This window comes from Cynocephalus volans, chromosome 6 (genome assembly GCF_027409185.1).
Source record: "Cynocephalus volans isolate mCynVol1 chromosome 6, mCynVol1.pri, whole genome shotgun sequence".
Taxonomy (NCBI): domain Eukaryota; kingdom Metazoa; phylum Chordata; class Mammalia; order Dermoptera; family Cynocephalidae; genus Cynocephalus; species Cynocephalus volans.
The window spans coordinates 85058723-85082418 of NC_084465.1; the positions used below are offsets into that span (position 1 = coordinate 85058723).

Sequence of the window (23696 nt, forward strand, 5' to 3'; positions counted from 1 at the left end):
GGCTAAAAAGGGTCCTGGGGAGTCTCCTCCTGTTCCCAAACCAGAGCTGATTATGTAATAACTGCTTTGGGTTCTCGAAAAGAAAAAGGATACATAGTACCCAGAGTACATCTCCCTCACAGAAGCCAAAGCAGCAACAGCTACAGGGGCAAAGCAGCTCTGTGGGCCTCGGGAACGGCGGTCGGAGTCCGGAGTCCGATGCCAGTGACCCGAGCGCCCCCCACAGAAGCCTCACCATGGCTTTGTTCTCCTTGATGTTCATTGTCCTTTTCAGCAGAGCATCCGAACCCTCCGGGCTCTCATCCTTGGGGTCGTCCTCAGACTCGGAGGCAGAGTCTTCCCTTCGCTTCCCCTGCCCGCGGCTTTTCTTGCTTCCACGCACTGTTTTTTTATTGTCCTGTAAGCGTGAGCTAGAAAGCAATGACTCCGAAGAACTGTTTTTGTCTGATTTTTTGGCCAATTTCTTGGAGGGGAATTGAAAGGCTACTCGAAGACCAATGCTGCTTCCTCGAGGCCTGCTTCTCTTCTGCGTAGCCTTTTCTTCCTCCTCCTCCTCCTCTTCCTCACTCACCAGCAACACTTTGCCATCATCACTCAAATCTGACTCCATGAGCTAACAAAATAAAAGAAAACGAACAACACATCTGTCTACCACAGACCTACAAAAAAGACACTCATTTAAAACTACTCTGACATTATTTCAGGAAAAACACAAAGAATAAGAAGCTTCCCCCTTCCCATTATTAGTTTCCTCTGAACTCCTCAGTTAAAATGTGGAAAAAGGTTGTCAATGAATAAAATCCAAGAGCAGGCAATCTACTACTGAACCAGTCACACCTGCTAGAACTGGGTTCCACCCGGAGCGAAGGCTAGAAGCAAACCATGACCAGAGCAGGTCCCTCCTGAGCAGAACCAGCAGGCCGGCATGGCATGAAGCTGCACGGCCTGAGGAACAGTCGAAGAAGAGGGTGTGCGTGACGGAAGAGTATCTGGATAAAAATGGAGTGCTAAGGGAAAAAAAATATTGACTAGTCTGCTCTAAACAGTAGAAATAGGACTTATAAGTAAAAGGGGCAGGAGAACTGACTTCACCTCAGTGAAGTGACCAAGGAGCAGGCAGATGACCTGTCACCAGGGTCAGTGGGGGAACATCATCCCCAGGGCATGACGGTCCCCTCCCTTTTCTGTAAGCTTCAGAGCCATGGGGTGCAATCAAGTCACACAGCCCTGCAGGGTGTTGCAGTGCACCTGCTCATGAATGTCAGCTCAAGAAACTCTCACCCCCCGATTTTCAAAGTCTCCATGGCATAGGTCTCCAGCATTAAAACATCTCTTGATTTTACAGGTGAAAACATAGTAAAAAATGGAAGGCAATAACACGGTGACATCACCCAGCTGCGATAGGACTTAGTAATGATAAAAAGATAGGTTAAATAAATACTCAAGATCAAGGACATCTTCTAGGCATACTTTCTCGACCCTAAGCTAGAAAACAATCTGGGAACCACTGCCAGGGAATCCTGAAAATGGGGCTCCCATGAGGAGAGCAAGCCACAGAAGGATGCATGCAGGACTCAGTCCAATGACTCTGCTTCCTCCTGTGACTCTCCAGAAGTCTAGCTGGTCTCAAGTCAGAAATAAGACAGAGGGAGGAAAAAAATGCAAATAACTGCCACTCTCTGGTGCCAACCCAAGTAGAGAAACCAGACTATACTGTACTGATTTATCTATTTTTTAATATCCTGAACTTTGCACATTAGTAGCTTCAGAATTCAGAATGGTGAGCTGCAAAGGAATCCAATTTTAAAGGACACTGTCAGGCAAGAACTTCAGATCTGCTCTATATATTTATCATACTCATCATCTATCCCACTTTTCTTTACCAACGATGTGGAGCAGCTCACCACAAAGGACAGAAGTAAGGACAGAGCAAATTGTACATGCCAGTCCAGAAGCACACCTGAGGAAAAGCATACAAGGTCAGCCCCTGACTGTAGCTGTTCTCCATCTGGCCAACAGACCACTAGATACCAAGGTTATGGTGACATTCCAATATCAGAGAAGACAGTCTTGCCAGTTCTCACAAGGATGGGTTGGGAAGCAACAGTGCTTGTTTCCTCACTGAATTCTAAAGTAAAATTTGCAGGTGGACCTGCACCAAACTATATGTTATATCACAGTCTATATTACACATCATAATCCATACCCTGAATTTATAGACTCTAAGGGGGAAGAAAAGACTTTTGGGGTAATTCACTTTCTCTCACTGGAAACATAAATTCTTTGAATAACTAGATATAACTTAGCTAAAGCACAGAAGATAAATAAGCTACTAAGAGATTATACTCATTAGGGTTTGGAAGGACCTTAGTGTCCCACTGGCAAGAAACTGGGGACTTGCTAGCCAGAACCCACAAACTGCCACACGAACAGCTTCTGCAAAGAAAGCCAGAGGAGAGCAGGGCCTACAGGTTGGCACGGCTCTGTGTTGCTATTCATGGAAAAAAATCACCATCAAACAAGGCAGCCTACTATTAGGGCTTTTACAGCCTAAGTTCTCCCCCAGGAAAGGTGAGGGACAAGCCAGCCTAGTAGTCACAGCTTATTTATACTTACTTCTCCACAGGTTCTGTGCCCAAAGTTGTTCCTTAGGAGCTTCTGACTATGAAGAGGCTTAAATGCTATCTTTCAACTCGATACCAAAAAAGGAAGTGGTATTTTTTTTATTTTTTGGATGAGTGTATACTAATTTTCAGTTAGTAGAAAACATTTTTGCACTTAAAAATATCCAAAGGCTGTGTTTTAAAATGACCTTAAGATTCAAATGTGTGTTGGCAGTAAACTAGTCTGAACACATGGAATAAAAGGACGAGCTCAACCGTCTAGTCTCTTAATGGTAAAGTGCTGAGAGCAGATTTCCCTTAGGAATTCAGGCAGGCCTGGGTCAGCACCCAAATCAAGAATGCACAGGAAAAACTCCAAGTTTATACTACAGCTAAATTTTTTGCCAAATTAACTTCAAACCTAGAAATATTATTTCACACACAAGAAAGATCTTTAAGAAAATTATTACTCCAAGACAGACTGAAAAGATAAAAGAGGTTCAAGAAAGTCTGAAATAAATTCTTCGATAAGGACAGTAAAGGATGCCTGGGACATATCCCAAAACACCCCAAAGGCATGAGGGGGAAACAACTGGATTTTCTCTAAGAGAATAATGGACGGGCAGACCAGGAATTAGCCTTAGAGTAGCAATTTTCATATTATGTTAATTGGCCTATAAGAAAAAGTAAAATCTCACTTGTGAAGTGACTTCTTATAAGTAAAACTATTTTCGGAAGCAGGACTAAAAATGTTACAACCCCCATCCCTTCCTGTTGATAATTATTACCATTACTTCTGGGTTACTATTTATGTTCAGATCACTCTGCGTAAATCCTTCAAAATCTTCAGTCTCTGAGTCAGTGTCCTCTATAAAAATTCTTCTTAGCTCTTCCGTGAAGTATTTGGAATGGAAACGCACATCCTGCTAAATTAAAAACATACATATATCATAGAAACAGACATAGAACAGAGGTTACCAAGAGGAGGAAGGAATGGGGGCTTACTGTTTAATAGGTATAGGGTTTCCATTGAGAAGAAAGCATTCTGGAGATGGATGCTGGTGACAGCTGCACAACATGGGGAAGAGACAATGCCACGAAGTGTGCACTTGAGACAGTTAAGAAGGTAAACGTGACGTTATGTATATTTTGCCACAATAAAACACACACACACACACACACACACACACTCTTTCTAAAGCTTTCAGTAATTTACTTCTACAAATTGGACAATTTCAAAAAATCAGAATGGCTGTAGTCTCAGTTTGCTTCAGGTGTGACTGGTAAGTGCTGATGGGAATTCAGCTTTTCCTGCCAAAGCTGGCAACCAGAAACGTCTGCTTTCACATAGAACCAAAAACACATGGAAAGAAAACACGAGGGGAAAGCCTGAGGCCTCCCACGTGCTGGCTCTCCTTCCCACTGGGCATGCAGAGCCCGAGTGCCTCCAAGCAGGTCAGAGTGTGCCTCTCACCAACAACACGTTTGCCTGCAGGGAAGGGCTGGGGACCCACGCCCCTGCCCAGCCACTGCTAGAGAGATAGCCTTGCTCCACTACCATGGGAAATGGACAGAAAGCTCAGACCCTGCTCCCTGCCATCCCCACCAGGAACTCCTCTCCAGCGGAGGTTAAAGGGAGCAACCACAGGTAGGTAGCAAGAGGGCAGAAGAAAAATGCCATGTAACTGACTCCTAAAAAAGAAAGACATTTTCCAACAATGACTTTTTCTTTCTTCTAAAACACAACAAGGAAACCCAGCTCTCTTAACAGTATGCTTGAAAGAAAGGACAGGGAAAGAAAGAACCACAGACCCAAAGGGAGACCCACAAGTGCAGCCTCCTGCAAGCCTGTGGCGCTTCATCAGGGATGGAGCCTGTGTGTCCCCAGCTTCCCTTGACGCCTCTTCCTCCCACCCCCCCTAGAGCAATGACCCCTCATAACAGCACATTCGGTTGAGAATCTTTATCTCCCCACTCCCTTTCCCTGACTTTAATTATATGCTTCTTCAAGCTCAGATATCTCTTGAGAAAAATAGATATAATAGACACGTGGAAAACTTACAGAGGCAAAAAGAAAGAAATGCCTACCATCTAGCATTTTTAAGCTTAAGAATGTCTCTTATGAATTATTATGGGTAATTGGAGTGAGTTTTGCTCAGAGCTAAATTACTTTATTCCTTTGTTGATAGCTGTGGTGCAGCTGCTTAAAAAAAAATACACACACAAAAGGGAAGTTTCTTTACAGTGAAATTCAAATTGTGTTTAAGGGAGACCAGAGCCAGCATACACATACTGTGTGCAAGTTCATGCAGCTTCTTTGGGCTGGTTAAAATGGATCATGAGTGTGTGGGCTCAAGGAGGGAAGGCAGCAGGCCAGGGCTTATTATTAAGGAAGAAAGGCTCATGCTGGCTGCGAAGGAACCCCACTATACACCTGGGGCCTCCAGTGCAGGAAACATCTGGCTCACACAGCCCTGAGCCAGCCCTGCAGGCTGTCTTAGGGCAGTGGGGTATGTGTGTAAATTTCCCTAAATATTCAAAGCCCCTGCCTAGGGCCAGAAGAGACCAAGACTTGAAGTGAGTTCCAACCTTCCAGTCCTTCTGGCTCCTTCTCTACTTTGTGCTGGCCTCACAAGTCGGTATGAGAGAAATCAATCTCTGGTGGCAGCTGTGACGGAGAAAAACAACTTAGCCACAGTCCTAAACTGAGGCCCATGATTTTATTTTCCTTACTTCAAAGGCTACAGAAACTGTTCTCCATGGGGTTCTGTATGAAGCAAACCTCCCCTCCTCACAGCCTCACTGCATGCTCAGTTACAACCCTGCACAGCTCTCTGCTCTCTAGAACCTGTTCAATATCCTTCAAAACCAATACAGGTCACTATGATGAGGGCCTCGGTGGACTGCATCTGCTGGGATCAAGACCGTAAGCAAATAACAGATGTGACATAAAGACACAGTCTGGGGAGCAATGACCTGCTGAACCAGAGAATAAGACAAGCACCCCACTTCAATTGCACACAACAAACACACACCAGTGCTCACTCTGTACAGTCATGTGGGGTGCTAGAAACAACAGGAAAGAGACAAACCCAAGGACAAAAAGTCAGGGCCAGGGACACTAGAAAGTAGGTTTCCCTCCTTCAAGGAGCTTATCATCCAGTAGGGGGGCCAGATAGGCCCACAAATAACCAGGCTGAGAGTCAGTATCATGAGGGTAACAAAAGCAATATGGTGCACAAAGGGAAAGGAAACCCAGTAAGACTTCAGGGAAGAAGCAGCATTTGAACTGGACCTGAACCAGGGTAGAGTCTAGAAAAACGGCAGAACGGCACATGAGGGAATCAACCAAGTTTCTGGTCTCCTGCAGCACAGCAGGAAAGACAGCCAGGGAAGAAGAGGCTGGGAAGTGGTAGCCCTGGAGCTGGAACAGCCCAGCTCAGTGCTTCCCAGATATGGGGCCTTGGGCAAGTCATTTCACCTTCCTGAGTGTCAGTTTTATCACCTGTCAAACAGGGATAATGACAGCACTTACACCTTCCCAAAGAGGTCTCTGTATTAAAATGCAGTATATGTATGAAAATCACTTGGCACATTATCACAGGCCATTGAAGGCATGCTGGAGTCAGACTGGGGGCTGGGAAGGATGCCTAAATGGCTGTCACAGCAGCAAAAGCAGCTGCTCTGTGTCAATGCCCATGCGTGCCAGGCTCTGTACTCAGCACTGGACACACGTCCTGCACTACTCAGAATACCCTTCAAGGGGGATCCAACACGCTTCCTCTGCCTCACCGCCTGGCTGTGCTTGGATGGAGAGCCTGGCAATTTCCAAATAAGGGAGGAGGCGTGGGCAGAGCTCAGTTGTACAACGGATCCTAGCAGGAAGGGTTAAGCTATGAGGGCTACAGCAGCCGTAGCAGGAAGGGAAGGGAAAGGCAGATGGATGTGAAGAACACGGAGAAGTTTCATTAACTCCTGGGTGGGAGCCGGGGAGATGGGAGAGCAGGGGAGATGGGGGAGCAGGAGGAGGGGTTGAAAACAACAAAAGATGGAGATAAAGATGGGGCAATGGGGAAGACAGAAAGACAACCCGGGGAGGGAAAATGATGAGTTTTAGATTTCCCTTGCTGGCAGTCAGAAATGCATCTGGAGCTGGAAAGAGAGGCCCAGCTCCACCTAAAGAACACAGCAACAGCTAAAAGCACAAACAACGAGACCAAAGAGTGAAAATGCTTAAAGAACATCCCACATGTAGGGACAGGAAACAGAGGAGACGACAACAAAGAGCAAAAGGTGCAATAGAGAGGAAGAGACCCAGGGGAGTGGAAGGAGGTGGCTGGTGGGATCACATACTGTGGGTACATCACATGGGATGAGACCTGGGAGGCCCCAGCACCTCTGGGAAGCACAGCTCCCACCAAGGCCAGGACATACACAGTCATACATCCGAGTAACCAACCAGGCACTTCACTTATGTGCAATGAACTGCCTCCCTTCCTGTACTTGCCCAGTGGAAGCAAGATGGGTGTAATTTACAGCCTTTTAGGAGAGGCCATGGCCAGGGAGAAACAGGAGTTTGGAGCACCGCAATGAAGTCAGAAGAAAATGCCACTGAAGGCTGGGCATTCTGCCTGACCATCCTTCTGCTAAGGCACAATATAAACCTCCAGGAATATAACGCTCAGAGAACTGTAACTTGTGTTGGTGCAGATCAAAATAATTAAAGAAAGAATAATGCTGTCCCCAGCAATCGCAAGAGTGAGGTCCACCGGGTGTCACTGTCTCACAGTAACCTCACATTCCACCGCGCATGTGTCGCTGCCTTCCTCAGAGTGGGCTTCCGTCAGGCCAGGCTCACCCTCCCCTGCCTCGATGTGGGAGGACTCTGAATACAACCTCGCCACAGGTGACAGCCCTGAGGTAGCAACGAAAATGGATTTGATCATGGGAGGTCCTTTTACTTAAAAAAAAAAAAAAAATCATTGTACATGAGAAGGATTAAAACAGCAAAAGTGAACTGGGTTTTGTGAAACGTGAGAGCATAATGCTTCTAAAATAAAATGCTTGACAATTAACCGTTATCACAAATCACAGACCATGTTAAAAGAAAAGAAGATCCAAACCAAGATTCAGACTTCCAGATGAACACACCTGCTTTGAAAGGAAGCATCGTACCTGTTTCCCTGGCTCCAGCGAGTCAAAACTATCGCAGCTCTCCTCTGATGAGATGGTTTCCATGGGAACATCATCTCGGAAACCTATGAACTCTTCATCATCACTGGGGGCGTTGAAGATGTCAGCCACTTCTTTAGGGATCTGCTTTGGATTCAAGAGAGAAGAAGGATTCTTCAGGGGCTACTGTAATCTCCTCGGGGAATTTTCTAGAGGGAAACAGGAATTACTGTCTGGTAACTTTATCAACCTGCCATGGCTGCCCAGAAGTCCCAGTAACCTGGGCAGAATATGCTTCAGCTGAGACTTCCTGGCATTTACAAAAAAAGGGGGGGGGGGAGATAAGGTTTTTTCAGATTCTAAAGATATACCCTATTCTACATAGAATGTGGACATCATGCCTAGATAGAAGCCATTTTTGATCTCTTGATAAAAGAAAAAAAATAGGCATCAGTTTCTCAAAAACCAATGATCTCTTTCTTTCTCCTACAGTGGATTCATCTTTAAATATCATCTATGTAAAGATTCCATAAAATAGTATTACGCTCTTCTTTTCTTAAATAATTCCCACCTACAGTTCTGTTTTTTTCTGTTCTTTATCACACACTGATTCAGGGATATGAAAGCTCATACAATGAAATAAGTGGCTTTCCCTTCTTTGTATATTAAGTCAATTTAAGTAGTTGTGGAATTAATTCCAAGAGCATTAAAATGCTATCAGGAGCAATTATTCCCAGAGAGAATGTTGTCAGCATATATAATCTAACAAATACTTATCTGCTGGGAGTTCATTTTTGTATGTCTACCTATTTTCTCCCAACTTTTTATTTTAAAGAAGTTCAGACACACAGAGAAGTGAAAGAATAGTACAAACACCTGTAGATTTTTTCACCTGGAAGTATTTGTCACCATATTTGCTTTCTTTCTTTTCCAACAAATGTTACTCTGACCCATAAGCATTTGCTGATATTTAACTGTTTTTCACCTAGGAAAACAGCAACTTAATTGAGTCAACCTACCATATGTATATCCACTCATTGCTTAATTTGCAGACCTCATACTAATTGGCCCTAAAATAATTCAGCATACATCTCCTAAGGATAAGAACATTATCCTACAGAACCACAAAACAGTAATCATACCTAAAGTAATTAACATTAATTCAATAACATCACTGACTGTAAGGTCCATATTTTAATGTGTGCAGCTGTCCCCAAAATGCCTTTTATAACTTTGGGGGGGGGCAATGGGGATCCACTCAAGCAAAGTTCATGCATTTTATTTGATTGGTTTTTATGACATTACTTTATGTTATTTTTCACAAAACTGCTTTTTTTAATAGTCCAGGACAAATGCCTTGTAGAATGTCATATATTCTGAGCTTCTCTGTTGTTTCCTCATGATTAGATCCAGGTTAAATATTTTTGCAACAATTCTACATGGGTGGTGTGGACTTCCCAATGCATTGTGTAAGGAGACACAAACTGTCAGGTTATTCTACTATTAATTAGTAATTTTTTTAACTTAATAATAAAAACTTTCAAACATATTTCAAAAGTAGATGGAATAGTATTATAATGAACACACATGTTGACTCCCCAGCAATTACCCGCCCGTGGCTAATGTTGCTTCATCTGTATCCCTACCCAACCACCCTACTTCCAAATGATTTTGAAGCAATTGTAGACCTACTATTATTTCACCCTGTATCATCATCAAATACACAGTCTGTATTCCCAGTTCTACTGCTTTTTTTTCTAACTTAAAGTTTATTTGTATCATGATCCAAATAAGGTCCACACGTTGGTCAATATGTCTCTTAAGTCCCTTCTCATCTCTCCTTCATCTTTTACTTTTTCTTGCAGCTTATTTTTGAAGAAACTCGGTCATTTGACTGTAGAGTCTGCCAGAGTCTGGAGTTTTTTGTTTTTGTTTTTTAATTGCACTCCCAAGGTGGTGTTTAACAGACTCCTTTGGGTTTCTTGTAATTTGGTACTCGAGTCTAGAGGCTCAGTCAGATTCAAGTTTGCTCATTTTGGAAAAGATTCCTTCATAGGTAGTGCTGTGTTCCCTTTAGAAAACACAATGTCTGGCTGTCTCTCTTTTTTAGTGGTGCTGCTCTTTGGTCAACAAGTTAAGGTGAGATTTGCCAGATTTCTTCTTTGCAAAAACACTTTTTCTCCCTTGTAACTAGTAAGTAATATGTAGGGTTATATTTGAGATTCTGTGAGTACTGCTCTCCCTGACAACATTTCACTCAATGGTTTCAGCATAGTAATTCTTGCCTCAATCAATTACAGTACCACATTAGGAGCTGAAAAAGTGGTTCTCAAATTCTACTCTTCCTTCATATAGAAGCTGGCATTCTTCTATAACACAGTTCTTCTTGCGCCCTCCCACTCTTCCCCTTCTCTCCCACCATGTAGATTCATCGATTTTTTTTATTATTATTATTAAATGTGTTGTAATCCATAATGTAATTGTCCCAAATTTGGCCACTGTGAGCTCCTTCGAGCCAGCTTCTGTGTCCTTTTGACATGACCCTACTAATCTTTCAGCACCTCTCTGCTTTCTGGCACAACAAATATGCCAAGCTAATCTTGTACTTTTCCTGCCCCAGACCTCTAAGACCTATTTCTCCAAGGATGCATGGTACCTTTCACTGGGAAATGGCAGTTAGAAACCAAGATCTGAGAACTCAGTCAGTTCTCTTTGTTAATGAAGTATCATTGCTTCTAGGCTCTTTGATTAAACAGAGCAAGGATATTTTAAATATCTTAAATCACAAATTCATAGTGACACCTTGAATTTAAATGAAACACCCCAGAATTCTTCCTCTCCTCCCTCAATCCCACATTCACACCACCCTTCCCCCACAATGAAAACCCCCAAATTCTCAATATAGGTTGAACATTCTGCTGTGGATTGGATCCCCCCACCACCACCCCCAACCTCACTGAAGTTTAAATCCCCACTGTAACTGTTGAGGGTGGGAAATCCTATCATGGTACTTGAAAGGTGGGGCCTTGAAGAGGTGATGAGATTATAGGACCATGCCATAGTGAATGAATTAATAATAGTGGTCAGGGGCGTGGTTCGGAGGGCTTTAAAAAGAGAGTGAATGAGGAGATTAGTTTTCTCTCTCTCTGCTCTACCATTTTCTGCCATGTGAGACCCCTGCATTGCTGTAAAGTCACCACCAAAGACCCCCACCAAATGTGTTCCCTGGACTTTGGACTTCCTAGCCTCTGAAACTATAAGCAAAAAATTCATTTTCTTATAAATTATCCAGTTCCGTGTATTTTGTTATAAGCAACAGAAACAGACTAATACACATCCCTAATCCGAAAATCTAAAATGCTCCACAATCCAAAACTGTTTGAGCGCTGAGATAACGCTCAAAGGAAATACTCATTGGAGCATTTCAGGTTTCAGATTTTCAGATTAGGGATGTTCAACTGGTATGTATTCTGCAAATATTCAAAAATCCAAAAAAATCCAAAATCCAAAACACTTCTGGTCCGAACTATTTTCAGTAATATATTTATCTACGTGCTCTATCTACAATACACCCAAAATAGTGTCAAACTTACACCACCAACAAACAGTAAGGTTCAAGATTTCTTTGCAGTTCTTTCTATCCTTGGAACATAGTCTCACTATACAGTAGACGTTTTCCTTGAGATAACCACACAATCATCATACCTGGGGATGCAGAAGTGCTTTACACATTCTTCTCATTTCATTGTGCAATATATTAAAAAGAAATGTCCTCAAGGGTGGAGATTTAAGAAAATCATTTTTACTGCTTCAACAGAACATTCTTATGTAAAACTGACATTTTCTTTTTAAATCTAGTACATGGAGATAAAGAACGCAATGACAACCAGTACACTTCATTGCCACCACCTTGATTCATGCTAAAGACCAGAGTGTTCTTCACCTTTGCTTCTGCATAATCAGTACAAATATTCAACAGCAAAGAAGGCAAATAATGTCTTGGTACTACTAAGACAATAAGTTTGCCTTCACAGACCCCTGAAACGTTTTCAGGGTCTCCCAGACCACACTTTGACTGCTGTACTAGCATAGACAGAGTTGTGTATTCAAAAATTACTTGGATTCTTTGAATTCTATGTGTGTTGAATTAATTTCACATTCAGGTTCACTTAAGAAATTACTAATCCCTAATCCATTTATTTTTATCATGATTTTAATGCTTCTTGTTTAAAAGCAATTAGAATTAATCATTCAATTAAAGGAAGTTTAACATTTGGTTTGAAGAGAACATAAATCCAGAGATTGTCCACTACAAATTCAATGAGTTAATACACACACTTCCACACCATCTAATAAAATCACCCCAAAGGGACAAAAAGTCATAACACTTACAGAATTAAGAGTTCCATGAATAATTTTTTTAAGGCCACATTTAAGCTGAGAATAAGCTCTAAACAAACCCTAACTATGACATGGTTCTTGGGGGGGGGGAAATTAAAACTTTTCACAAGGGGGTACATTAAACAGTGTTTGCCACCATATTCTTTCCAAAGACAACTTTTGTTGTTCCTTAGCCACCAGAACTCATGCTCTAAGAAAACAGTCCTACTAAAGAAACACAGTCAGTACTTACGAATGTGTATGTGGTATTTTATAACAGCCACTGAGTTCAGTCCCTGAAGTGGCACTGAGAGTGGGGTGGTGTGTTAATTTCAATCTTTTTCTTTTTGACTTCTCACTATTCCATAAATCAAAAAGTCCTGCTGGCCCAGAAGCTTGTTTTAACGAACAGGCCAAAGAGGAAGGAGCACTCCATTTATGAATTTAATGGAAGTACATTTAAAGAATGGAGAGGCTCAGAGATGAAATAAACTGCTTCCAGTGGCATTGGCCCCGGTGCTGTTGTGCATAGCTGCACCACTGCTGCAATGCCCATGTCCACCCTAATTCCTCCTTCTACATCTATGACTTCTGCATCTGCTCCAGAAGTACCATCAGGGGGCTGTAATTAATGATTAGGAACAAAAGAAAGAACACACTTTCAAAAAGCACTATGCATTCTTGGGGTAGGCAGCACTCTAATACTTGCTGCCAAGTCAAAAGGTATTAAAAGAAGAGTATCTGATAGTCACAAGCCTCAGGAATTAGCAAAACTCTTGTAAAACATTACACAGATTTTTACACAGATTACAGAGGGTGTCCTCAATGCAATGAACTGTTTAACAGATGCAACAAAGGTGGTGATGGGTATGACAGCAACCACATAAAAAAAGATTCAAAGGGACACCCTTCTAATGTATGACCAGTTTTACAACTTATCAATACATTCGGCCTAAGGATGTTATTTCCCTGTTCAGCAACGACCCACTGGCTAGCTGTGTAGTCTAGACAAAGTGCAACAGAATCTTTTTTCAAAGTTTATGTTCCATTTGATTACAACAACTCCAATCACAAAACTTACCAAAAAGAAAATTAAAGCAAATAACTGAAAACAATGAAAATACAGACAATTCCCAACCAGTGGGTGATATTTACATTAATCAAACTTACACAAAATTAGGATATCGGCAATCTAGCAAACCAAAAAGAAATCAAGAAAATTCCCTTCTGAAAGTGAAAAGACTTTCATTATTTATAATTGCTTTTTAAAAATCCACAGACATTCCTAGCTATGCTATTCCTAACTTTCATGTACACTGTTTATATTTGTTCACTCTGTCTTTGTTGGAATCAACAATGTGAATATCATCAAAGGTCAAGTGGGGGACCAGGATTCAATTCCCTGAAAAGGACATAAGACACTAGGATGAAATCTCTGGGCACTTAACACAGGGCCTAGCCTAAAGGAGGCCATCAATAAATCCTTGCTGAAAGCATTTACATGTTTCTGACTTTGTCTTTGACCTTTTGGGTCAAAAGGTGCACCACATGACAGTCCTATGAGAGAGGGAATAAGAATTTTCACCCAGAATAGTAGGACATCCACAGACAAAGTAATCACATTCATAGCTCCTCTTCTGAAAAGGACTGCAGATTTCACTTACAAGCCATACAAATTACCTGAGAGTAATTTACCTACTCACCTCTGGAGCAGATGGTACAAACTCAACAGGCTTCAGGACCAAGCAGGCATGCAGGGAGGGCGGCAGGTCAGGTGTCACACACCATGGGATGGTGCTGACTGATGAAATGAAGACACATGTCCAGGAAGGGAGGCCACTCCTCTACTCCAGCCAGCCACTGCCATGCAGGAAAAGGGGTCCAATGTGTCTAACCTTCAACATGCACACGGAAGCTAGGAATCTGAGTCTTCGTGAGAAATCTCTCAGTTCCAATGCTGGCTTGGATCAAACATCTCTACAGGCTGGATCTTAAACTCGTTCAGGGAAAGCATACAGTAGAATTCATGGTGCTTTGTGGAACACCAAGGAGATCATAAATCCCCAAATTTCAAATATTAACAGTGTATCTACTAGTTCCTGGTAGTAACAGTAGCAGGTACCGAAGTGTTGAGGGTTAGGAAAAACTTTAAATTAAAATACCACACTGAGATATCATCTCATACCAGTTAGACTGGCCAATACCAAAAAGACAGAGAACAACAAATACTGGCAAGGATGCAGAGAAAGGGGAACCCTCCTACACTGTTGGTGGGACTGTAAATTAGTGCAGCCACTATGAAAAACAGTATGGAGGTTCCTCAAAAAACTACAGGTAGAATTGCCATATGATCCAGCAATCCCGCTGCTGGGTATTTACGCAAAGGAATGGAAATTACCATGTCAAAGGGACACCTGCACTCATATGTTTATTGCCGTTCTACTTAGAGTAGACAAGAGTTGGAACCAACCTAAATGTCTATTGACAGATGATTGGATAAGGAAAATGTGGTATATATACTCAAGGGAATACTACTCGACCATAAAAAAAAAATGAAATTATGCTATTCATAGCAACATGGATGAACTTAGAGAAAATTATGTTAAGTGAAATAAGCCAGGCACAGAAACAGAAATAGCACATGTGCACACTCATAAGTAGGAGCTTATAAATAAATAAAAGGAGAGGAGAAAGGAAGAAAAGAAGGAAGGAACAACAATCACAATAATATACTGAACTTTCGAAAAAAGAGGAGAGAACCATGGTTATTAGAGGTGAGAAAGAGGAAAGGAGAAAGAAGTTAGTGAGAAATTGGCTAAGGGTCACAAAGATTGATTACGTTTTGTAAACATGAGTATACTGATTATCCTGACTTGGTCACCACATATTGAACACAGGTATTGATATTTAAACTGTACCCCACAAATATGTATAACCAATTATGTTTCAATAAAAAAGACTATCAAAAAAATATATCCTTTCCCTTGCTCATTTTAGCATTATTCACAATAGCCAAAAGGTAAAAGCCATCCAAGTATCCAACAATGGATGAACAGATAAAGAAAAAGTGATACATGCATAAAATGGAGTATTCTTCAGCCTTAAGGAAGAAGGAAGTTCTGACACATGCTACAACATGAATGAGCCATGAGGACAAGACACCACTTGTGAAGTAAGCCAGGCCCATAGAGGCACAGACTGTACAATCCTACTCAGATGAGGCACCTGGAGGGGTCAAAATCATAAAGGCAGAGAGTAGAATGGTGGCTGCCAGAGCTAAGGGGGGGTGTGAAAATGGGCAGTTATTGTCCAATGGGTAGAGAGTTACAGTTTTTCAAGATGTAAAGAGTTATGGAGATTGTTCACACAATACTGTAAATATTCTTGACACTACTGAAATGTACACTTACAAATGGTTATTAAGATGGCAAATTTTATTGTATTTTACCACAATTTTTAAAAATTCAACAATAAAAAACAAATTTTAACAGACAATTTAAAAATGGGGGAAATTTTTTTCCTTCCTTAAGTGAATATAATCTTTTCTAAATTGATAGAACAAGTCTAGACCTCAGCCATTTCTTCAGGGGCAGGTGGTTCAGCTCCCTCACCTCAGAAAGGTTCAGATACGTGACCCTCATGTGCAAAAGATTCAGCTTTAGTGCCTGGCATAACGATACCGTAAACCCAGCAATCTGTGCTCCTAAGCCCAGAAGTTAACTGAAAGTCTGGACAGAGCTGTTTGCAGAACCATGTTTGGCCGGAATCCAGCTTTGTTCTTTTCCAACTAAACTGTACTAATAAAAATAAATCCTGCCAAGTTCCTGCTTGCTTCTCATTTAGTAGGTGACTTCCTAGCATTTCTTGAATAAAACAAAGCAATGCTTTGCAGGTCTCCACATCACTTTGACCTCTGCCAGCCTGAGTCTCATTTAAAATTCAATTTAAAAAACTAATAAGCTATCAAAAGATGCTTCAAACTGCTAGTTGGTTTTCAATCAATATTTACCCTTGAAAATAAATTAATATGAAGTATCGTTAATTTTAAATTTTATATTATAAAATTAAATATAATTTTTCAATTAAAGCTTTTCCATATCTCAATAATACCTAAATTCATCCTTCCTGAATTAAAAAATACCACCTTGGGCTGGATAGCTGAATTGGTTAAAGAGTGATGCTGACAACACCAAGGTCCAGGGTTCAATCCCTGTACTGGCCAGCTGCCAAAAAAAAAAAAAAAAAACCCACCTCCTATGCAGGAGGATCATATTGATCATCTAATTAGTTTTTGAAAATAAGATTCTCTTTTAAGACCAACTGATTCAGGGGCTAATTTTGATAAAGCTTCAGGAAATGCTTCTTACTCCAGGAATATTAAGTGTGTATGTCACCTGGAAATAAAGTCCATTTTAAGCGCTACAGAGCAGTACAAAAGAAATTCATGCACTCTATTGCATTTTCCTTATTAAGTGTTTCGGAAGCAATTTTGATAACAATGACGGCAGAATATGCAGGGTGTACTATCTTGCATCTATACAAAGAGATCTTTTACACAAAGGAAAGCATTCCTTAAACTTCTCCTTCAACCCATCATAAAGTGGGAGTTTTACATTATTTTCTACTATAAACACAATCATTTCTTTAAATCTTTTACGATTAAATTGGTTGGTCCATTAAAAATGTATAGACCTTGCGCCAATTACAAGAACTAACTCAAAAATGGATCACAAACCTAAATATAAAACCTAAAATTATAAAACATCTAAAAGAAAACAAGAGGAAATCTTTGTGAGCTTAGGTTAGGCAAAGAAATCTTAAGACATAACTCCAGAAGCACAATATAGATTTTTAAAATTTAAAAATTAGACAATCCAAATTGAGAACTTCTGCTCTTCAGAAAACACTGTCAAGGCAATGAAAAGAAAAGCAATAGACTGCGAGAAAATATCTGCAAATCATATATCTGCTAAAGTAACTATAACCCAGAATACATAAAAAAAAAAACCTCTCAAAACTCAATAAGAAAACAAATAACCCAATAAAAACACAAATAACCAAATTTAAAAAGGGCAAAAGATTTGATCACCAAATATATACAGATTGCAGATGAGCACATGAAAAAAATGTTCAACATCCTTAGTCACTAAGGAAATGCAAATTAAAACTACAATGAGATACAACTATTTAACTATGAGAATGGCTTTAAAAAACACAATACCAAGTGCTGACAAAGACGTGGAGCAAGTGGCCTTCATAAATTGCTGGTGGAAGTGCAAACTGGCAGGGCCACACTGGAAAATAATTTGCCAGTTTCTCATAAAGTTAAATGTACACTTACCATTTGATCCAGCAATCCCACTCCTAGGCATTTACCCAAGTGAAAGGAAAACTTAACATTTACAAAAAAGTTGGATGTAGCAGTTTTACTCCAAAATCTAGAAACAATCCAAATCAAGTAGGGAGGGGATAACAAACCATTGTATAGCCATAAGATAGAATACCACTCAGCAATAAAAAAGAATGAATTACTGACAGATAACACATGGATAAGTCTCAAATGCATTATGTCAAGTGAAGACTACAAATAATTCCACTTTAATAACATTTTGGAAAAGGCAAAAACTAGAGAGACAGAAAAGAGATCAGTGGTTGCCTGAGGCTAGACGTGGGAGTTGACTACAGAAAGGCAAGAGAATAATATTTGAGGAGTGACAGAATTGATTATGGCAATGATTACACAGCTGCGGGCGTTTGTCAAAACTCATAGGACTGAATAATAAAAAGGGTGAATTTTACTGTATTAAATTAAAACTTAGTCAAGAAAATAAAGAAAAGTATGCAGAAACAGTAGAATAAGGCAGATCATCCAGAAATGGATCTTATCACACATACTTAAAATGTGATAAAGGAAACACCACAAATCGGTGGGAAGGGGATGGTGCTGTCAATTAATGATGCCTGGCAAACTGGCAATCTGAAGAGGAAAAAACAGTCAATTTTACTTCTTTCCTGATAATACAAATCAGAGGGTCAAAAGGTTAAATGGTAAGCAAACCACAAAAGAGAATACAATTAACATATTTGTCTGACCTCTGAATGGGAAGGACTTTAACCACCAATGTAAAAGAGATCACAGTGGTAAAGCATATACATCATTGACTGTATAACAGTTTAAAATTTCTTACTGAAAAGGAGAAGAAAAAATTTAGAAAGCAAACAAAAAAACAAATCTTAGGGCAAAGATCTGCCTAAAGATTACCAAAAAGCTCATATAAAATGAAATACACCAAGAGTCACACAGACAAAATGGTAAAACAAAACAAATTTACTGAACATGGAACACAGAAGAGGCTAAAAACATATTTTAAAAGTCTCCAACCTACCTAGTAAGGAAACAAATGCAAATTAAAACAAGTATTCTCATCTAGCAACATGGCAACATTTCATCCCAGTGTTAAAGAGCAAGCTCAACGATGAGGAAGGTATGACAGGACAAACACCCCTATACAGGAACTGGTGGGAGGACAAATGGACCCAAGATTTCAAAAAGGAAATTTGGCCAAATACAGCTAAAATAGGAGAGTTAACGAAAAAAATACACACGCACGCGCGTGCGCGCGCACACACACGAGATTTCAAGATTGCCAGGAAAATTCGTTAAAACTCAGGGTGATAGAGTATGTGACCAAATATTACCAAATGAACAGAATCATAAAATCAAGAATTATCAGATTGTGATATGATCTCATCCATTGGTTCGCACACTTTCTTTCATTTAAAGGAGGAGCAAACTGCAGCCTAGGCTTACTCAAAAGCAAACAGCTTGTTAATGCCCCTACAACAAATGTTTCCAAACATCTAAACAGGAAAACGATCTGTTTTCAATAACATACCTACATATTAAAGAGTATTTAGTATTTACTTCAATCAAAAAACCTAAACTCACTATAATACTGAAAACACAATCAACAAAAAGAAAAATAAATTGGACTTCATCAAAGTTAAAAACGTTTCTTCCTCAAAGGCCATTACCAAGAAAGTGAAAAGACAATGTGCAGAATAGGAGAAATATTTACAAATCATGCATCTGATAAGGATCAACTATCCAAAATATATAAAGATCTCTTACAACTCAAGAACAAAAAGACAACCCATCCAAAAAAATGGGTGAAGGACTTGAGTAGACCTTTCTCCAAAGAATATATACAAATGGCCAACAAGTCCATGAAAAAAATGCACAAGATCATTAGTCAATAGGAAAATGCTAATCAAAAATAAGCAATACATACCACTTCACATGTTCTAGGTTGGCTTTACTTCAAAAAGAGAAAAATAAAAAAGAAGAAAACAAGCATTGGCGAGGATGTAGAGAAATCAGAACACTTGCACATTGCAGGAGGGAATGTAAAATGATTCAGATGCTGTGGAACAGTTTGGTGGTTCCTCAAGAAGGCAAACATAGAATTACCATATGACCCGCCAATTCTACTCTCAGGTATGTAATCAAAAGAACAGAAAACAGGTGTTCAAACAAATATATGCATGGATGTTCACAGCAGCACTATTCACAATAGCCAAAAGGTGGAAACAACCCAAACATCTATCACAGATGAGTGGTTAAAACAGATTGTAGTATACACATATGATGGAATATACTCAGCCATAAAAAGGAATAAAGTACTGATCCTCACTACAATATGAATAAACTTGAAAAACATTATATTAAGTACAAGAAATCAGAAACAAAATGTCACATGTCATATGATTCAATTTATGTAAAATATCCAGAGCAGGTAAATCCATAGAGACCAAAAGCAGATTAGTGGTTGCCAGTGGCTATAGAAGGGAGGAATGGGGAACAATTGCTAAATCGGTAACAGGTTTCCTTTTAGGGTGACAAAGATGTTTTGGAACTAGATAGAGATGGTGAATACACAACAGTATAAATGTACTAAACACCAATGAACTGTTCACTTTAAAATAGTTAATTTTGTGTTATGTGGATTTGACTTCAATAAATTTTTTTTAAATCCAAACTCATTTAATAATTCAGTCTCATGGTTATCCCACTATTCAAATTTGCTTATAAGTATGTAAAAGTAGGCAAGTGGTCTACTAAATACTGTGAATCACATGTAGAACACAGCTCTTTACCAAGGTGGCAACTGATCTGTCTCAGCACTGAGCACAGTGCCAGGCACATGATAAAAGTGCCCCCTAAACTGCCTTCTAGCCAGTCTCACTGCTTCCCAGAGCTCCCTCTACAGGCCCGTTTCCATACACCAGCTGCACCTTCTAAATTACATTCTCTGTCCACCATCCCCCCACTGGCTTCCCATCCCAGTGAAGAGTAAAACCCTACACTGCCACCATGGCTCCCCTGGGACCTCATTCCTTTCCACTGTCTGCCTGCTAAATGCCCAACACCCACAATGGTCCCCATTATCAGTCAAAGGGACCAAGCATATTCCTGCCTTGGGGCATTTGCCAACTCCACAAATGGACAAAGGAGGTCATATCTACTTTCAGATCTTCCTGGTCAAATATTTCCTCAGTGGGACTTGCCTCTCTTGACAACAATTCCTAAAGCAGTACCCCTAGAATAGCTACCTTTTTCTAGCCCTTTACCCTGCTTTGTTTTTCTTCAACCCATTTATTACCTGATATTATAAAAAATTTTTAAATAATAATACAGATTTATTGTCTGCTTCTCCCACTAAAATTACGTTATAAGGGCACCATGAGAGCAGGGACTTCGGTTTGCCCATCACTGTGTTCCCAGAGCCTAAAACAGTTGCTGGCATTTAGTAAGAAGTCAAATATTTGTTGAATGAATAAAATATACATAATGACTAAATGGGTAAAAAAGTATTATCATACACAGGTATTAATGCAACAGGAAAAAAACTGTAAAGCTACATATAAGAATGTCAACAGTGATTATTTCTGGACAATGTGATTCTAAAAAAAAGAAATTTCTGGAAAAAAAATTCAGAAAAGAAAAACTTAATTTTTTTCTTTGTATCTTTCTGTATTTTAAAAACTTTTGGCAATTTATCAAAATAAAGTAATCAGGGAGTATTACCAGCAAAATGGTGAACTAGGAAGCTCCAAGGCTATGTTATCCCAAGGAGACATAAAAAAAAAAAAAAAAAAAGAAAAGAAAAAGAAAAGAAAAAAACTGGCTGAACTAACCTTACAGGAGCTCTGGAAAATGGTCAAAGGTCTACAGCAACCAAGCAAATGCCCGCCTTCAAAGTGGTAGGAAATTTTGTGGCATTCTTATTTACCCTTGTCCCACCCATTCTGCGGTGCAGTCTTTGTCTGTAGGACATAGCAGCCCAGTTCCCAATTCCCTCCCTCAAACCATAATGACACAATGAGTGCAACACTCTAATCTGTCAGGGAGCTACCTGAAGGCCTGGTCCCCATCTCACCTAACTCCAGCCTCAGGTGGGGGAAAGTTGTGCCCATTGCTCATGAAAGCTATAGGAAGATTACAGACCTGCAGATGTCTTGGGCAAGAGATGTGGATGGAGAAATACAACAAATCACCTGAGGCCCACAGAGCAGCTGGGGTGAGATTCATTCAGAAGTAAAGACATTCAAAGAAACCATGAATATGGGGAAATTGAGAAAGCCACACACAGGTCCAGGCAAGGCAACATTCTCGGAAAGATTTTAAAAGACCTTAAGTCCTTAGGCTCAGAACTTACTGAGCTAATCATGTGAAGAACTTCTCTGGCACTGAAGAGGTGGCTGTTTACTCAAATACCCAATTTTCAACAAAAGATCAAACGCATGCAAAGAAACTCAAAAACATGACCCATTTGAAGGAACAAAATTAATTGACAGAAACTGTCCCTGAGGAAGCACAGACACTGAACTTACTGACTTAAATATGCTCAAAGAACAAAAGAAAAGCACGAAGAACTAAAGTGAATCAGGAAAATGATATACAGTTGACCCTTGAACAACACAGGTTTGAACTGTGCAGGTCCATGTACATGTGGATTTGTTCCAACCAAACTATGGATAGAAAATACAGTATTCATGGGATGTGGAACCCAGAACCTACATATACAGAGGCTGACTTTTCATATATGCAAGTTCCACAGGCCAACTATGGGACTTGAGTATCTGCAAATTTTGGTACCAATTCCCTGCAGATACTGCAGGGTGACTGTCTAAGCAATATGAGTCTATCAACAAAGAGAAGTCATAAACAGAAACCAAACAGAAATTCTGGACCTGAAGAAATACCAATAACCAAATTGAAAATTTCACTGGAGTGGTTCAGAAGCAGATTTGAGGAGGCAGAAGACTCAGCAAACTTGAAGACAGGACATTTGAAAATACTGAGTCTGGGGAGAGAAAAAGAATAAAAAATAAAGAAAAGTGAGCAAAGCCTAAGAGACTTCTTCAAGCAAACCAATATATGAGTTATGGGAATTTCAGAAGAAGAGGAAGAAAGAGAAGAGACAGTTTATTTGATAAAATAATGTCCAAAAACTTTCCAAATGGATGAAAGACATGAACATACAAATCAAAAGTACAAAAGGATAAATCCAAAGAAACCCAAACAGACACACAGTATGAGGGTACTTCAAAAAGCTCATGGAAAGGTTTGTATTTTCTTTTAACTATTTTTCTGTTAACTTTTTGAAGTACCTTCATCTGATCAAACTGTTGAAAGCCAAAGACAATTTTGAAAGCAGCAAGAGAAAAGCTACTTGACACATGAAGGGATGCTCAATAAGATTATCAGCTGACCTTCTGGCACAAACCTCGGAGGCCAGGAGGCAGTAGAATAATAAATTTATAACATATATTAAGTACTGAAAGAAAAAAACTGTCAAACAAGAATTCTATATCTGAAGGAAAAACAATACCTGCTCTTCAAAAATGAGACAGAATTAATTTTTACAAAACAGGAGACAGCCATATGCTGTCTATAGAGAGTCACTTTAGATCTAAATACAAAATAGGCTGAAAGTAAAAGGATGAAAAGATATTTAATGGAACAGCCACCAAAAGAGAGATGGGGGGGCTATACAAATATCAGACAAAATAAGTATTAAGTCAAAAACTACTACAATAAACAAAGAAAGACATTACAAATTAATGAAAAGGTCAATTCATCAAGAACATATAACAATTATAAATATTTGTGCAACAAACATCAGAGCTCCAAAATATATTAAGCAAACACTAACAGAATCAAAGCTAGAAACAGACAATTCTATAACAGATGAAGGAGACGTCAACACCCCTTTCTCAATAACGAATAGAACAACCAGACAGAAGAGCAATAAGGAAATAGAGAATATGAACAACACTATAAACCAACCAGGACTAACAGAGACACATAGTATTCTCTATACAAGAACAGCAGAACAAACATTTTTCTCAAGTGCACATGGAAGATTATCCAGGATAGATCATATGTTAGGCCACAAAACAAATATGAATATCTCAAACAACCAACAGGTCAAAGAAGAAATCACAGGGGAAATTAGAAAAAAACCTGAAAGAAAA

General features: G+C 39.8%; 1 protein-coding gene across 3 annotated transcripts in view; it reads right to left on the minus strand.

Moving 5' to 3' along the window:
• The window catches only part of CDCA7L (cell division cycle associated 7 like), a 47883-nt gene that overhangs the window by 6435 nt on the left and 17752 nt on the right, over positions 1–23696 (minus strand). For 2 of the 3 annotated variants that reach the window (XM_063098622.1, XM_063098620.1), the window contains exons 2-4: positions 7779–7919; positions 3392–3529; positions 236–613 (exon numbers count right to left, since the gene is read on the minus strand). In XM_063098622.1, coding sequence (XP_062954692.1) covers positions 236–613; positions 3392–3529; positions 7779–7919 — 657 coding nt within the window. The remainder of the gene's footprint in view (positions 1–235; positions 614–3391; positions 3530–7778; positions 7920–23696) is intronic. The other variant, XM_063098621.1, reaches the window with a different exon arrangement.